This window comes from Chelon labrosus (assembly GCF_963514085.1).
Source record: "Chelon labrosus genome assembly, chromosome: 2".
In the NCBI taxonomy this organism is placed as follows: domain Eukaryota; kingdom Metazoa; phylum Chordata; class Actinopteri; order Mugiliformes; family Mugilidae; genus Chelon; species Chelon labrosus.
The window spans coordinates 1,008,348-1,027,040 of NC_140338.1; the positions used below are offsets into that span (position 1 = coordinate 1,008,348).

Sequence of the window (18,693 nt, forward strand, 5' to 3'; positions counted from 1 at the left end):
AAGGGACGTGTATGTACAAGCTGCAGCAGTCTCCCATTCGGCAAAACCCCTGAACACAAGCACATGTTTAAACACGAGTCAGGAAAAACTGTTGGAGACTCATCAGTTGTGGATGTTATGTTCCTGTGGTGCCAGCTGTGATCAACCCTCCTGCTCCTGCACTCTCCACGACTGTCACAACAATCAATTAAAAACTTGTGGAGGGCATGTTAGAGAGGACTGAGCAGAGAAAAAGACGAAAACCTGTCTTGCCTTTCATAGTACGAGGGTGATGGGTCATCCAATCAGTTTTTTAATCAGCAAGAGCCTGTTTGTTATTTTTACTGCTTCAGGAAAGTATGTGAAACTTATGTTTGTCACGACCCAGCTCAGAGGAGGGATGTTGAGACCATACATGTTTGTTTAAAGTAAAAATCTAATTTATTGTATAATCCTAATAAGACTATAGCCCAAAAAAAAAAAAAAAAAAAATCAAAACCACACAAAGTGCAAGAACATGCAAGTCAGTATATGTCCACACTGACCACAACCCAGAAAGGAGAGACAGACTGAGGCCTCGTCCACACGTACGAAAACGATCTTTTCCCTCTCCGTTTTCGAGGGCATCGTTTCAAGAAATATCCGCGTCCACACAGGTCCGTTTCAGCACGACCGAAAAAGCTACTTCATATTCCAGGCCTATAGGTGGCGCTGTTTCAGTTTCAGAAATTCACCAAAAATGGAGAGGAAGAGGCGGAGCATGCGCACAAATCTTGAGCGCTGTTTACAAATCGCCTTTTTTGCTCAGCGTGGTGGCACAGGAGCGTGATATGTTGCCCTAGTAGCCCTAATAGGCTCAGTATCTTCTCCAGCATGAAAACTAGCATGTAGTCCGCCATTGTTGTTGATGTTGTTATGAGACGTCTCACGGGATGTGGAAGGCTGCTCGGGGGTGTGGCGATGACGTCATCGTTTTCCCCGTCCACACAGAAACGCAAGAGCTGCGTTTGCGAATTTCTCCACCCTGGGACCCGTTTTCAGAAAAGTGCGTTTTAGGGCTATGCGTTTACAGGATACGTGTGGACGCTCGGCCAAAACGATGAAAAACTTCTGCGTTTCTGCGTTTTTGCGTTTCCGTGTGGACGGCCCCTGAGACTACCTGCCCCAGTATTTATAGGTGAGTATCACAGGTGTCAGCAATTAGAGGAAACAAGCCCCTCCTCAGATCCTTCTTTCAGAGAGAGCTGGAGGCCACGAAGAAACAGGTGGAGGAAAAGACTGACAAAAAGAGGAAAAGGCCAGACGCACAACAAGCAGGACGCCTCTGCAGATCCTGCTATGTTGGACTTAAACAGGTACCAGACAGCCCACATGTACATACAGGTTTCCTCAGAGTGGTAGGGAAATACATTTATTGTCCTTCAAAAATATACTGTCTCTACCGTGATGAGGGCATGACCAGAGAACTGGAAGGAGTTTAAGGAGTCTCCCTTCTATGAGGCAGAGAGACAGACAGGAGGAAATAATGTGTGTATATGGTTTGAGGGGACTGACTGACTGAAAGTCTTGGTTCTTGTAGGAACTGTTCAGGGCAACCGCCCTCTTCAGTTCCGGTTTCTCCGTGGGGGTGGGGGCAAAGGGAAAGAAACAGACCAATAGGATTAGTCACCGTGACACAATCACCAACTGTTCACTCTGCTCACTCTAAATATGCGCACATACATACGCGTACCTATATATGCATACATGCATGCATATACACACACATACACAAATATTCACGCACCCCCCCCCTTTTTTTTTTTTTTTTTTTTTTTTCCCTTTTTTTTTTCTCTTCCCCTCCCTTCTTCCCTTTTCTCCTTTTCCCCTCATTTTAGGACATTTTAGGACATCATGAAAAAAAAAAAAAAAAAAAAAAGGAAGAATCAGATTCTAGAAGCAAAGTGGTATAATATATAATAGTAGATAAAATCCAGTAACATAAAATACTACAAGTAACTCTATTCGTGTGATCTAAATTGAGTAAAATGTATTGAGGTTATATTAAGATAGATTTCTTTATCAATATTGCAGTAAGACCGACAGCGGTGTGGTACAGAAGGACCGGAGTGGGTTGGTTCTTTCCTCCTGAATGATAGGTTGGAGTGATGGGTTGTTTTGGGCCCTGTGCAAATATTTTTTCCCCAGAAAGGCCATTCTATCTTTTAGAGTCATGAAACCAGAAAGTTCATGCGTGTATTTATTGCTCGTGTATTTGGGGAGTCTGTAGCACATCTTTATTGCAGCGTTTTGAATGACCTGAAGTTTGTTGAGTTCTGTGCTTCTTATGTTGCACCAGGCAGGAGCTGCGTACTCAAACAAAGGCCGAATGTAAGACTGGTACACCCTTGAGGCTGTTCCTGGGGTTGCTCCTCCCTTTCTTCTGCACAGCACTTTTAGATGGTTAAGTCTGCGCTTGGCCTCTTTTTCCACCTCTGCTATGTGGTCTGTCCATTTCATATTCTGCTGGAACGTCACTCCTAAAAATTTTGCTGTTGGGGTTATTTGAAGGGTATTGTCATAGAGTTTGAGACTTGGGATTGTTCTGTCTTTTTTGCGAGGATATCTGGAGAATAGTAGGCATTGTGTTTTTGCAGGGTTTAATTTTACTCTCCACATATTTGCCCATTCTTCCATTTCAGTGATGCACACTTCAAGTTTTTTTGCAGCGTATTTTATGTTTTTGGAAGAAGTCCAGTAGCAGATGTCATCTGCAAACTGCGAAACTTGTCCCTGTCCTCTTGGTGGGTAATATATGTCACTGATATAAAGGAGGAATAGTAATGGACTAAGGGCTGATCCTTGGGGTACACCTGCTTCTGGACAAAATCTGTTAGAAATGGATGTGCCGACCTTAACTGCAATTGCTCTATCTTTTAAAAAACTGTTTAAAAGCACTACTAGTTGGTGTGGAAGTCTGAGATTTTGGTCCTGAAGCCTGTATATGAGTCCCTCATGCCACATTTTATCGAAGGCTTTTTTGATATCGAAGAAGACCGCAATTGTTATTTCTTTTTTGTTGAATCCTCGTTGCACATCTTCTGCTAGTCGTAGGATATTATCAGTGGTACTTCTTTCTTTTCTGAAGCCAGCCTGGTGGACTCCCAGGATTCCAAGGTCATCAAGGTGTTTATGGAGTCTGGCTGTCAGCACTCTCTCCAATAGTTTGCCCAGGTTACTCAGGAGGCTAATGGGTCTGTAGTTTGTTGACAGGTGAGAATCTTTATTTGGTTTTGGGATCATGGTGACCAGTGCTGATTTCCAGGGTTTAGGGAAGTATCCGGTGTGTAGGCAGATGGTGTAGAGATCAGCAAGCTGAGCTAAAAATTCTATTGCTGATTCCTTAATAAGTATATTTTCTACTCCGTCTTCTGCAGGGGCCTTTGGTTTAAGTTTTTGAAAGTGGTGTTGAAGTTCGGTTATAGTGAGGACTTTGATTAGCGGGTTATTGATATCTGTATTTATTGATATGGGCAGATGGGTAGGCAGGCTAACCTGTCGCTCTACAATCTCCTTCCACTCTGGGTCAAATAGAGGATCTTTTGGGCACGAATGAACATTTTTCAGATGTTCTTTGAAAATGTTAGCCTTTTCTTTTTCTTCTTCAATTATCTTGCCTTCATGCTTTAGTACTGTGACCTTAGAGTACTTCTTCTTTCCATTTAATTTGTGAACTTTTTGCCAGAAGGTTTTTGGGTTTGGGTCATTGTTTAGGTCTCTGTAAAATTTATCCCATGTTCTTTCTCTCTCTCTCTTGATTTCCCTCCGTATTTGTGTTTGCATTTGGTTAATTATTTGTTTAATCTCTGTGGATCTTGTTTTCATGAACTCTCTTCTTAGCTTCCTTTTGGATTTGATGAGGGACATCAGGCATGGTGGGAGATTTTTTGAACCTTCTGTATTTCCTTTATGTTTTATTGAGGTTTCCCTGGCTGTGAGGAGAATTTGTCCTAGCAAAAGTGCTCGTTGGTCAATGGCTGCAGGCTCAGGGTTGCAAGGAGGGAGGTTAGTGCTCTGGTTAGTTGTTGAGAGTTTAAAGGCCTCCCAGTTTGCCTTTTTATAGTCAAACTGTGGTTTCCTTGGAGCAATGTGGGCCTTCAAATTAAATGAGGAAAATATTGGGAGATGATCGCTTCCAATATCGGAGCAAACAGCAAACTGTGTAACTCTGCCTGTGAGATCAGGCGTGACGAGGCAGAGATCCAAAATATCTACAGAGTTATTTGAAGAGGAGAAATGTGTTGGTTCATCATTATTTAAGACAACTAAATCAAGCTGTTCTATTATATTGTGTAGTGTAATACCAGATAGGTTTGTAGTTTTATTATTGAAGCTTGGATGTTTAGCATTAAAGTCTCCCATTATTATAACTGCCCTTTCTTTTTGGAGGGCTTCTTGAAAAAGATGTGGGGAGGGGGTGACACCTGGTGGACAGTAGACTGACAGGACAAGAATGCTGGAGTCTGAAGACAACTTGATTCTTACAGCAACAAATTCGTTGTTCTGGGTTTGTGCAGGATTTAAAGAAATGGTTGTTTCACTGTAAGTAATATGTCTTTTAATTAGCAAGGCCACTCCTCCACGTTTTCCTCCAGGTCTGTCGTTTCTTATGATGTCATATCCAGGTAGAGAGAAATCAATGTGGAGAGAGAGGAATGTTTCATTTATTGAGGCTACTTGTACATCTTTTTCTTGAAGGATGTGAAGTAGCTCTTCTCTATTTGCCCTTATCCCTCTTATGTTTATATGAAGAATGTTGAGTAAGTCCATTTTCTATTTTATTTATTTGTTTATTTTTCCCTTCCCCTTTGTATTTATTGAAAGTGTTTTTCCAAGCATCTCCAGATGGCTTCAAATTGCTTTCCATCCTGACACAGAGTCTTTAGGTCATCTTGGAGAGTGGTGCATTGCGTTAGAGGTCTGGAAGTTTTGGGGTCTGGATGGAGCTGAGAGGGGGGCTGTGTCACAGTTTTGATGGGGCGAATCTGGGATAGATATGTTGGACAGTTTTTGGAAGCTGCAGAGTGATTTCCACCACAGTTGACACATTTTGGCTCATGCTTGGCTTTATCGCATGTTTTGTGTGAGTGTTCTCCTCCACACCTAACACATTTAGTTTTGTTTTTGCATTGTTGAGCGACATGGTTGAACTCCTGGCAGTTGAAACATTGTTTAATGTTCGGAGCAGTGTGTGCCTTTTCAGTACGGTAGTGGAAAAAGTCCATGAAAAATCCTTCTCTTAGTAGCTTGGTGGCATCTACAGGGTTATTCAAGGTAACCCTGATGAAGGTGGTGGGGGTCTCTGTTTTCTTACTGATGATACGGTTGATTTTGAATATGTCGATGTCTTGGTTTTTAAGTTCCTCTTTTATTTGGTCAGTGGTGATGCTGAGTGACAGTCCTTTAATGATGATTTGTCGGTTGCTTTGTTGTGTTTCTGATCTGCTTTGGTGATTGGACAGCTTCACGATGAGATTGGGACTTTGAAAGGCTTTTTCAGGCCATGGTGCTAAGAGCTGGTTCATTGATTTGGGGTCTTTGGGATAGACCAGCAGTCCTCCCCGCTGCAGATTGACCAATTTGTAAAGAGAGACTGATGGTTTACATCGCATTATTGTTTGAGGGGTCCACAGCGGGGACTTTGAAATAAGGACGCGGTCCCTTTAAGAGAGTGACGTTGAGTCTCTGTCTTCTATCACGTCCTCAGTTACACAATAAACCCAGCTGTGAGTCCAGCAGAGACACCTTGATTTTTTTTTTATCAAGAATCAAGACTTTCAGTCAGTCAGACTCATTCCACAGCGCTCATCGAAGGACGTTAAGTAAACGTATCCTATCACCTTTTGTCCAGCCTTCATCCTGATGGTAAGGTGTCTAAAAATTTAAACACCTCTCCGGAAGCCCCGGGATACCAAATTACTCACTGCTCACTTAACACCGACTGTTGACCTGCTCACTAAATTCACGCATTGTCTCCTGCTGTTTTGATTCCTGACACTTTTCCCTCCGCTAGAGGGGGCTGTAGTTCAGCCTACTCCCCAGCGACCACAATTGAGGTCCCTCAAATCTAAACCTTATGTGTTATTCTCCAATATTTTAACCTGGTTGCGCTTCCCTTTTAAATCAATTTTGATTTTATTTTTAAGAAGATTGCCCTAACTTCCACGTGTTTTATCAGTTCTAATCACACCTTCACACACAAAATGGCAACAAAACCTCACTCTGACTCCATGACTCCAGAAATGCGGAAAGCTGTGTGGACCAAAGCCTTCAGTGCTAAACCAAATCCCTCTAATACAACCACAACTAAATCCAAGCTGACTGGCCCATCGAGGCCAACCAAACAAAATCCCCCTGATCATATCAAACCAAAACCAACCCCCCCTGTTTCTTCTGATCCCTATCAATCTGGCAATCCAAGTCTGGACAACTTTATTGAAGAGGTCCTGCAAACTGTAGAAACAAGAACAGGAAGTACCTCTGAAACATCCGTGACTATTGGTAACCGGAGCTCACAAAGCAAACAAGATGAAATACTGAAATCAATTTTTGGACAAATTCAAACCTTGTTTAATGACCTCAGTTATCACATCAAACAATCACCACTTGCTTCATTTGTCCCCGAACTTCAAAGCACACTCAATAAAATGGATGCTTTCTTACAAAATGGAAACAAATCTATCTCCACTGTAGCTTCTACCCATCGATCTTATGCCCAAGCGGTGACAGCCAACGATGACAATGGCTTCGAACTGGTCCAAAACCCAAAAAAAAGACATAGATTAACTCTAAGCCCACAAGCAACACCACCCCCCGAAACAACACGAAAACCAAATACTACCCCACCCCCAATAATCATCGACAACATAAACAGAACAGTATTTCAAACGGAAAAGGACATTGCCAAAGAAATAATGCGATGTAAACCATCAGTCTCTCTTTACAAATTGGTCAATCTGCAGCGGGGAGGACTGCTGGTCTATCCCAAAGACCCCAAATCAATGAACCAGCTCTTAGCACCATGGCCTGAAAAAGCCTTTCAAAGTCCCAATCTCATCGTGAAGCTGTCCAATCACCAAAGCAGATCAGAAACACAACAAAGCAACCGACAAATCATCATTAAAGGACTGTCACTCAGCATCACCACTGACCAAATAAAAGAGGAACTTAAAAACCAAGACATCGACATATTCAAAATCAACCGTATCATCAGTAAGAAAACAGAGACCCCCACCACCTTCATCAGGGTTACCTTGAATAACCCTGTAGATGCCACCAAGCTACTAAGAGAAGGATTTTTCATGGACTTTTTCCACTACCGTACTGAAAAGGCACACACTGCTCCGAACATTAAACAATGTTTCAACTGCCAGGAGTTCAACCATGTCGCTCAACAATGCAAAAACAAAACTAAATGTGTTAGGTGTGGAGGAGAACACTCACACAAAACATGCGATAAAGCCAAGCATGAGCCAAAATGTGTCAACTGTGGTGGAAATCACTCTGCAGCTTCCAAACACTGTCCAACATATCTATCCCAGATTCGCCCCATCAAAACTGTGACACAGCCCCCCTCTCAGCTCCATCCAGACCCCAAAACTTCCAGACCTCTAACGCAATGCACCACTCTCCAAGATGACCTAAAGACTCTGTGTCAGGATGGAAAGCAATTTGAAGCCATCTGGAGATGCTTGGAAAAACACTTTTAATAAATACAAAGGGGAAGGGAAAAATAAACAAATAAATAAAATAGAAAATGGACTTACTCAACATTCTTCATATAAACATAAGAGGGATAAGGGCAAATAGAGAAGAGCTACTTCACATCCTTCAAGAAAAAGATGTACAAGTAGCCTCAATAAATGAAACATTCCTCTCTCTCCACATTGATTTCTCTCTACCTGGATATGACATCATAAGAAACGACAGACCTGGAGGAAAACGTGGAGGAGTGGCCTTGCTAATTAAAAGACATATTACTTACAGTGAAACAACCATTTCTTTAAATCCTGCACAAACCCAGAACAACGAATTTGTTGCTGTAAGAATCAAGTTGTCTTCAGACTCCAGCATTCTTGTCCTGTCAGTCTACTGTCCACCAGGTGTCACCCCCTCCCCACATCTTTTTCAAGAAGCCCTCCAAAAAGAAAGGGCAGTTATAATAATGGGAGACTTTAATGCTAAACATCCAAGCTTCAATAATAAAACTACAAACCTATCTGGTATTACACTACACAATATAATAGAACAGCTTGATTTAGTTGTCTTAAATAATGATGAACTAACACATTTCTCCTCTTCAAATAACTCTGTAGATATTTTGGATCTCTGCCTCGTCACGCCTGATCTCACAGGCAGAGTTACACAGTTTGCTGTTTGCTCCGATATTGGAAGCGATCATCTCCCAATATTTTCCTCATTTAATTTGAAGGCCCACATTGCTCCAAGGAAACCACAGTTTGACTATAAAAAGGCAAACTGGGAGGCCTTTAAACTCTCAACAACTAACCAGAGCACTAACCTCCCTCCTTGCAACCCTGAGCCTGCAGCCATTGACCAACGAGCACTTTTGCTAGGACAAATTCTCCTCACAGCCAGGGAAACCTCAATAAAACGTAAAGGAAATACAGAAGGTTCAAAAAATCTCCCACCATGCCTGATGTCCCTCATCAAATCCAAAAGGAAGCTAAGAAGAGAGTTCATGAAAACAAGATCCACAGAGATTAAACAAATAATTAACCAAATGCAAACACAAATACGGAGGGAAATCAAGAGAGAGAGAGAAAGAACATGGGATAAATTTTACAGAGACCTAAACAATGACCCAAACCCAAAAACCTTCTGGCAAAAAGTTCACAAATTAAATGGAAAGAAGAAGTACTCTAAGGTCACAGTACTAAAGCATGAAGGCAAGATAATTGAAGAAGAAAAAGAAAAGGCTAACATTTTCAAAGAACATCTGAAAAATGTTCATTCGTGCCCAAAAGATCCTCTATTTGACCCAGAGTGGAAGGAGATTGTAGAGCGACAGGTTAGCCTGCCTACCCATCTGCCCATATCAATAAATACAGATATCAATAACCCGCTAATCAAAGTCGTCACTATAACCGAACTCCAACACCACTTTCAAAAACTTAAACCAAAGGCCCCTGCAGAAGACGGAGTAGAAAATATACTTATTAAGGAATCAGCAATAGAATTTTTAGCTCAGCTTGCTGATCTCTACACCATCTGCCTACACACCGGATACTTCCCTAAACCCTGGAAATCAGCACTGGTCACCATGATCCCAAAACCAAATAAAAATTCTCACCTGTCAACAAACTACAGACCCATTAGCCTCCTGAGTAACCTGGGCAAACTATTGGAGAGAGTGCTGACAGCCAGACTCCATAAACACCTTGATGACCTTGGAATCCTGGGAGTCCACCAGGCTGGCTTCAGAAAAGAAAGAAGTACCACTGATAATATCCTACGACTAGCAGAAGATGTGCAACGAGGATTCAACAAAAAAGAAATAACAATTGCGGTCTTCTTCGATATCGAAAAAGCCTTCGATAAAATGTGGCATGAGGGACTCATATACAGGCTTCAGGACCAAAATCTCAGACTTCCACACCAACTAGTAGTGCTTTTAAACAGTTTTTTAAAAGTTAGAGCAAATGCACATCCATTTCTAACAGATTTTGTCCAGAAGCAGGTGTACCCCAAGGATCAGCCCTTAGTCCATTACTATTCCTCCTTTATATCAGTGACATATATTATCCACCAAGAGGACAGGGACAAGTTTCGCAGTTTGCAGATGACATCTGCTACTGGACTTCTTCCAAAAACATAAAATACGCTGAAAAAAAACTTGAAGTGTGCATCACTGAAATGGAAGAATGGGCAAATATGTGGAGAGTAAAATTAAACCCTGCAAAAACACAATGCCTACTATTCTCCAGATATCCTCGCAAAAAAGACAGAACAATCCCCAGTCTCAAACTCTATGACAATACCCTTCAAATAACCCCAACAGCAAAATTTTTAGGAGTGACGTTCCAGCAGAATATGAAATGGACAGACCACATAGCAGAGGTGGAAAAAGAGGCCAAGCGCAGACTTAACCATCTAAAAGTGCTGTGCAGAAGAAAGGGAGGAGCAACCCCAGGAACAGCCTCAAGGGTGTACCAGTCTTACATTCGGCCTTTGTTTGAGTACGCAGCTCCTGCCTGGTGCAACATAAGAAGCACAGAACTCAACAAACTTCAGGTCATTCAAAACGCTGCAATAAAGATGTGCTACAGACTCCCCAAATACACGAGCAATAAATACACGCATGAACTCTCTGGTTTCATGACTCTAAAAGATAGAATGGCCTTTCTGGGGAAAAAATATTTGCACAGGGCCCAAAACAACCCATCACTCCAACCTATCATTCAGGAGGAAAGAACCAACCCACTCCGGTCCTTCTGTACCACACCGCTGTCGGTCTTACTGCAATATTGATAAAGAAATCTATCTTAATATAACCTCAATACATTTTATTCAATTTAGATCACACGAATAGAGTTACTTGTAGTATTTTATGTTATTGGATTTTATCTACTATTATATATTATACCACTTTGCTTCTAGAATCTGATTCTTCCTTTTTTTTTTTTTTTTTTTCTCATGATGTACTAAAATGAGGGGAAAAGGAGAAAAGGGAAGAAGGGAGGGGAAGAGAAAGAAAAAAGGGGAAAAAAAAGAGAAAAAAAGGGGGGGGGGGTGCGTGAATATTTGTGTATGTGTGTGTATATGCATGCATGTATGCATATATAGGTACGCGTATGTATGTGCGCATATTTAGAGTGAGCAGAGTGAACAGTTGGTGATTGTGTCACGGTGACTAATCCTATTGGTCTGTTTCTTTCCCTTTGCCCCCACCCCCACGGAGAAACCGGAACTGAAGAGGGCGGTTGCCCTGAACAGTTCCTACAAGAATCAAGACTTTCAGTCAGTCAGCAGAGACACTGCAGACACATCAGACTCCATAAACACCTTGATGACCTTGGAATCCTGGGAGTCCACCAGGCTGGCTTCAGAAAAGAAAGAAGTACCACTGATAATATCCTACGACTAGCAGAAGATGTGCAACGAGGATTCAACAAAAAAGAAATAACAATTGCGGTCTTCTTCGATATCAAAAAAGCCTTCGATAAAATGTGGCATGAGGGACTCATATACAGGCTTCAGGACCAAAATCTCAGACTTCCACACCAACTAGTAGTGCTTTTAAACAGTTTTTTAAAAGATAGAGCAATTGCAGTTAAGGTCGGCACATCCATTTCTAACAGATTTTGTCCAGAAGCAGGTGTACCCCAAGGATCAGCCCTTAGTCCATTACTATTCCTCCTTTATATCAGTGACATATATTATCCACCAAGAGGACAGGGACAAGTTTCGCAGTTTGCAGATGACATCTGCTACTGGACTTCTTCCAAAAACATAAAACACGCTGCAAAAAAAACTTGAAGTGTGCATCACTGAAATGGAAGAATGGGCAAATATGTGGAGAGTAAAATTAAACCCTGCAAAAACACAATGCCTACTATTCTCCAGATATCCTCGCAAAAAAGACAGAACAATCCCCAGTCTCAAACTCTATGACAATACCCTTCAAATAACCCCAACAGCAAAATTTTTAGGAGTGACGTTCCAGCAGAATATGAAATGGACAGACCACATAGCAGAGGTGGAAAAAGAGGCCAAGCGCAGACTTAACCATCTAAAAGTGCTGTGCAGAAGAAAGGGAGGAGCAACCCCAGGAACAGCCTCAAGGGTGTACCAGTCTTACATTCGGCCTTTGTTTGAGTACGCAGCTCCTGCCTGGTGCAACATAAGAAGCACAGAACTCAACAAACTTCAGGTCATTCAAAACGCTGCAATAAAGATGTGCTACAGACTCCCCAAATACACGAGCAATAAATACACGCATGAACTCTCTGGTTTCATGACTCTAAAAGATAGAATGGCCTTTCTGGGGAAAAAATATTTGCACAGGGCCCAAAACAACCCATCACTCCAACCTATCATTCAGGAGGAAAGAACCAACCCACTCCGGTCCTTCTGTACCACACCGCTGTCGGTCTTACTGCAATATTGATAAAGAAATCTATCTTAATATAACCTCAATACATTTTATTCAATTTAGATCACACGAATAGAGTTACTTGTAGTATTTTATGTTACTGGATTTTATCTACTATTATATATTATACCACTTTGCTTCTAGAATCTGATTCTTCCTTTTTTTTTTTTTTTTTTCATGATGTCCTAAAATGAGGGGAAAAGGAGAAAAGGGAAGAAGGGAGGGGAAGAGAAAAAAAAAAGGGAAAAAAAAAAAAAAAAAAAAGGGGGGGGTGCGTGAATATTTGTGTATGTGTGTGTATATGCATGCATGTATGCATATATAGGTACGCGTATGTATGTGCGCATATTTAGAGTGAGCAGAGTGAACAGTTGGTGATTGTGTCACGGTGACTAATCCTATTGGTCTGTTTCTTTCCCTTTGCCCCCACCCCCACGGAGAAACCGGAACTGAAGAGGGCGGTTGCCCTGAACAGTTCCTACAAGAATCAAGACTTTCAGTCAGTCAGAGACACTATCTTACAGTTTTTCTCAGTTGCTAAAACACTAAAATCCATTGGCTGAAGGAAGTTCTCAGTTGCTTGAACTCATTAAGCTAACTGTTCAGTCTGTTGTCAATACCTTAAACCATTTCACATGGTTTAGCAAAACTCTAAACACATTCTCATTCTTAAAACACATTCTGCACTCTAATGCACATGTCATCCATACTGGTAAACACAAGTGGCAACAATTACATATAAAGAGAGCAGAAATGTCATTGATTGAACACAATCAGTCAAAACTGATTTCACTTGTTTCAAATGATGTGACATCCAATATAAGCCAGTTCAGAGAGCAAACAGGTTGTTGAAGGTGGGAATGAGAAAGTGTGAGAATGGACAGAAGAATTTATGTGAGAGGACGAGGACGAGTGCGTATGCGAGGTGGAGGAAGAGGAGAAAGAGGAGGAGGGCAAGAGAGAGAAAGAGGAGGACGAAGAGGAAGAGGAAGAGGAAGACAAAGAGTGGAAATATCCGATGAAATTCGAGCAACAATCATAGACCATGTTGTTGGCTGTATATGGTACAATAAACAAATTGTATGGCCCTGAACATTGTGCTTTCCATTTGTTTTCAGTACTGACTGCTCAATAGATTTCGACTGGTTACAGGTTCATATCATCAAAGAACAAGAATTACAGTATCACAGAGATAAAGTTTTTGAGATGCAGGGTACAGCACTGTAAAAATAAGGGTACAAGAAGGAGGAAGAACAAAAAAAATGCAAAGAGCAAAACAGTAATTTCTGATCAATTTTGAGCTTTTTGTATAATGACAGAAACATATGAAATTTGTTTCGAGATTAAAAATGTACTTCTCCCTGAGAACTATATGTTTTGAACAATGTGTTTTCTATTTTTTGGTGTATTGTTTACTGACTGCTTGATAGTGTATGTCATTTTGAGCAATTTGTTTATTATTTGAGAGCAGTGTTTGATTTTGAGCACAGGTAAAACTGTTTTGAGGCCAAAGTTTGATTTTGCAAGAGGAGTCAGAGGTTTTGTAAATCGTGCTTGAAGCTGAGGTTTTGTGTTTAAGGTTTTGAGAAAATGGAGCAAGGTTTCAGAAATTGTGTTTTAGCAATTGAGAAAAACTGTAATATAACCTCAATACATTTTACTCACTCTAGATCACACGAATAGAGTTACTTATAGTATTTTATGTTACTGGATTTTATCTACTATTATATATTATACCACTTTGCTTCTAGAATCTGATTCTTCCTTTCTTTCTTTTACCATGATGTCCTAAAATGTCCTAAAAATGAGGAAAAAAAAAAAAAGGAGGTGGGGGTGCGTGAATATTTGTGTATGTGTGTGTATATGCATGCATGTATGCATATATAGGTACGCGTATGTATGTGCGCATATTTAGAGTGAGCAGAGTGAACAGTTGGTGATTGTGTCACGGTGACTAATCCTATTGGTCTGTTTCTTTCCCTTTGCCCCCACCCCCACGGAGAAACCGGAACTGAAGAGGGCGGTTGCCCTGAACAGTTCCTACAAGAACCAAGACTTTCAGTCAGTCAGTCAGAGACATTATTGGACAGAAGTCATCTGAACAGTGACAATGAGTGGAAGAGGAAAAGGCGGCAAAGGACTCGGTAAAGGAGGCGCCAAGCGTCACCGGAAAGTTCTCCGTGATAACATCCAGGGAATCACTAAACCCGCTATCCGCCGTCTGGCTCGCCGTGGTGGAGTCAAGCGTATCTCCGGTCTGATCTACGAGGAGACCCGCGGTGTGTTGAAGGTCTTCCTGGAGAACGTGATCCGTGATGCCGTCACCTACACCGAGCACGCCAAGAGGAAGACGGTGACGGCCATGGACGTGGTCTATGCTCTCAAGAGGCAGGGACGTACTCTGTACGGCTTCGGAGGTTAAACTACCAACTCCTTCATCAGACAACACAAAGGTCCTTTTAAGGGCCACACAACCTCTCAAGATAGAGAGCTATGTTCTGAGTCAACAATAGATCTGAATACAGACCGATCTGATGATAATTAACCATGAACCACATATAGTCTGATACCAGAACCTATAATCTAATTACTCCAAAAACTCATTGCTTCTAAGGATTTGAGAAGCACCTCAATAAATAGGGCTGTATGCTTCAGAGGTTAACCTCCCAGCTCAGAATCTATTAAGAATATATTTAATAAAAGCATGCCTAGCTTTCTAGGATACAAAGTCCAATCAAATTCATGATGCTTCACTGCTGATGATCGTTTAGAAAAACCTGAAGGACTAATTTCTCACATAAAACAAATTTCATAAAGCATCTTGAGTACAGAAAACACACAGATATACTTAATGCCATAAGGAGCACTGAATGTTAGAGGTGTGCGATACCGCTAGATTTGGTATCGATCCGATACCAAGTAAATACTGGGCCAGTATTGCCGATACCGATACCGATATCGATACTTTTTAAAAATTAAGGTGGCTGCACCATCAATCTGAATCAGTCTAAATCTGAATTAATTCTCATGACATTTTAAGTGTTTTTCGTGATTTGCCTTTTGGATTATTAATCAATTAAAGTTCAGTACAGAATTTGGTTTATAAGTAAATAGAAAATACTTTATCACAATAAAAGTTTTTGTTCAGAAACAACACAAAATGATCACTTGAGGACAAATATAAACAAATTATTTTTCAGGCAGAGTGTTCAGAAACTACAATAAAAACTAAATCTTTCCCTTCATTGAACTTTCTGGATTTTTTATTTTTTTTTTCTTAAATAAACAAAGTGTAGAAAATTATCACTCCACAACAAATATTATAAATAATGTAAGGACGTGTTTAGGAAGTACAATACAATACAAAAATAAGACAACATTTCTCCCCTTTCCTGCACTTTTTTTTCGTCATATCAGCGATCTGTAGGGTAGGCTACGGGCCAAGTGGGCGGGAATTTTAAAAAATTCTATATGCTTTTACAAGTTTCTTGTGTTACCACTGTATCTTACCACCTTTTTACAAATAACACAACTTGCTATTGTTTCATTTTCGGCCCGAAAATAGAACCAAACAGCCCTGCTCGTTCTCTCGTTGTGTGTAATGCGTTGCTGCTGGCCGAGCCTGGCTGGTAGCGGTGGGCGGTGTTCGGTCACCTGGCGCTGCGGAGTCACGTGACAGTACAACACACACACGCGAGGGGGAGGAGGAGCAAAACGAGCCTGCTCTGCTCTGTGACAGCAGCGGCATCTAGACAAACAGAGTCAGGTCGCGTCTTTAATGAAATGAGAGAAACTGAAACTTAAGTATCGATCTCATTACATTGGTATCGATCAATCTCGATACCAACGTTGGTATCGATATTATCGATATTTGGATCGATCCGCCCACCTCTACTGAATGTTATATGTGCTGATGCTATAAGTCATTTATTTATTTATTCATTCATCTTCTGTGAAGAGCCGCGGTCTATCACAGGGCTAACACAGAAAGACACTCACACCTACTAACCAGCCTAACCAGCATGTCTTTGGACGGTGGGAGGAAGCTGGAGAACCTGGAGAGAACCCACGCAGACACAGGGAGAACATGCAGACTACACACAGAAAGGAACCAGTCGGCCTGGATTAGAACCTAGAACCTTCTGGCTGGGAGGCATCAGTGCTGACCACCACACCACTGAGCCGTCCTGCTATAAGTCATAAAAAGTATTAATATATTTTATTAAAATAGATGTGACATGGTTTAGGATGTCAAAACAATAATAGTAATAAACATACAGTTGAATATGCCTATACCATACATGAATACATATAAACATAATGTCTGTCTTTGGTCTTTCTCCTCCTGAGATCTGCTAAATTATCTTTGAATAATTGTTCAATGACAACTTTAACTCGTGTCAGCTGATGATGCACATCACCACCCAGAACATGTGTATTTGAATTATTCAAAGTTTATTTTTTATAGTATAGTATTAAATAGTATACATGACATAACATTGTTTACATATTACCATTTTGTCTGATATTTCTTTGGTTCTGTTGGACGTTTCACCTTCATTCCATTCGACCATAGGACACTTTTTAGTTGTAACGTAACTTCAGCCCAAACAGGAGCTGTGTTCAGAGATAAACACTAGATCACAGACATTTTCATTTATGATTCTATTATTGTTTGAGGCTTCTCCATCTATCACATATTTATAGTCAATCAGTCTTCAATCCAAGAATATTAAAGTTTTACTGATTACTTTACAAACGTCTTATTTATGTTAAGATGATTAAAGTCTGTTAAAGAGATCTGCCTTGGTTTGTTCCAGTTGATTTTATTTCCACTTAACCAGACACTTCTCATCTGTGCATTTACTTTAACTTTGTTAACAAAAAGGGATGTTCTGCTCAGTGTTAGGTCAGGTCCACCCAGTTCACCTTTTATTTATTTTATGTTTTTAGCTTTTATAATCCCAGTTTGTTTATTCTTAGTTGCTGTGATGCCGATGGTAGCTTGTCCTCTTATAATAATAGACACTGAATGTAAAACAACCAAAGAAGCTGTTTCAGTTAAATTCAGTCAATAAAATGAAACTTGTTCTGCAGATTAATCTTTATTTGTGGATACTCCTGAGGGGTTTGTTGCTAAGAAAGTTTCTTCTCAATAACAGTCATTGTCTGCTTGGAGAGACAATTTAAGTCAAGATTTATGAGAAATATTGAAATTTAAAATGGATTCAGAGCAGAATGTGAAGACATAAAAACACCAACACAAGAAACAACATTAAAAGTCTTAGAGCAGCTGTGGTCGGAGTCTGGCTGCTCCATCAGCCTCCACCATCACCAGTGTGTTTGCTGCCGACACAACATCTTCACTTTATTTTAAACGCATGTTCAACGCGTGGTTGTTTTCACTACGAGTCTCTGAACAAACATGTGTCGCAGCTGGAAAACGTCTTTTGAAGGAGCTCTGATGAAAGTTAAATCATTTTAGGAGAGAAAAGTGACGGAAAAGTCGACGAGCCGCGCCGAGCACCGCGGTGAGTCGGTCAGGTTTGGAGGCTCCACGGACAAAATAAAATCACCGTCAGAGCTCAGTACGCGCTGAAGACGAAGAGACACAAGTCCGCTATGTGGTCCTTCAGTTTCAGGCCCCATCTCTGCTCCAACAAACCTTTTTTCGTCTTGAATCTCTCCAGAGAAAACACAAGCGGCGACATTCAGCCGGCACGCAGCAGAGCCGGGCCGGGCTGAGTCTCTACGGTTCTCATGGTGTGTTTAAGTACCGCCTCCTGCTCCGGGCTTTTCAGACTCCAGTCAGACTCTCGTTGACTAGCGACAAACAACACAAGGAAAATGGCAGAAGTAGCTCCAGCACCGGCTCCCGCTCCGGCTAAGGCCGCCAAGAAGAAGACCTCCAAACCGAAGAAGGCCGGTCCCACGGTTAGCGAGCTGATCGTTAAATCTGTGGCCGCCTCAAAGGAGCGCAGCGGCGTGTCTGCTGCCGCCCTCAAGAAGGCTCTGGCTGCCGGCGGCTACGATGTGGACAAGAACAAGGCCCGCGTTAAGACCGCCATCAAGAGCCTGGTGGCCAAGGGGACCCTGGTCCAGACCAAGGGGACCGGCGCCTCCGGCTCCTTCAAGATGAACAAGGTTGAAACCAAGGCCAAGAAGCCCGTCAAGAAAGCGGCTCCTAAAGCCAAGAAGCCCACAGCGGCTAAAAAGCCCAAGACGGCGGCAGCCAAGAAGCCAGCGGCCGCGAAGAAGTCTCCCAAGAAAGTCAAGAAGCCCGCGGCGGTGAAGAAGACAGCAAAGAGCCCTAAGAAGGCCGCTAAGAGCCCCAAAAAGGCCGCCAAGAGCCCCAAGAAGGTGGTCAAGAAGGCGCCTGCGGTCAAGAAAGCCCCCGCTAAGAAGGCAGCCAAGCCTAAAGCCAAGAAGACAGCACCCAAGAAGAAGTGAACTCCTGGAAGATCACAACTAATCAAAGGCTCTTTTAAGAGCCACCCACTCCATCCTCTAAGAAATCATCCCTCTATCTGCATTACATAGATCATCTTAATGCAATAGGA

At 41.6% G+C, this 18,693-nt stretch overlaps 1 protein-coding gene across 1 annotated transcript; it reads left to right on the forward strand.

The window, feature by feature from the left end:
• The first annotated feature begins 13,776 nt into the window (after positions 1 to 13,776).
• On the forward strand, positions 13,777 to 18,663 carry LOC311505356 (uncharacterized protein). Its single transcript, XM_084568873.1, has 2 exons — positions 13,777 to 14,550; positions 17,961 to 18,663. The coding sequence occupies exons 1-2, from the start codon at positions 14,244 to 14,246 to the stop codon at positions 18,581 to 18,583; spliced, it is 930 nt and encodes a 309-aa protein (XP_084424999.1). The 5' UTR covers positions 13,777 to 14,243; the 3' UTR covers positions 18,584 to 18,663.
• Positions 18,664 to 18,693: the final 30 nt, after the last annotated feature.

Coding starts and splice junctions, on each gene's coding strand:
- LOC311505356 (XM_084568873.1), top strand. CDS start 14,244: ATGAGTGGAAGAGGAAAAGGCGGCAAAGGACTCGGTAAAGGAGGCGCC. Junction 14,551..17,960: donor TACTCTGTACGGCTTCGGAG/GTTAAACTACCA, acceptor CTCGTTGACTAG/CGACAAACAACACAAGGAAA.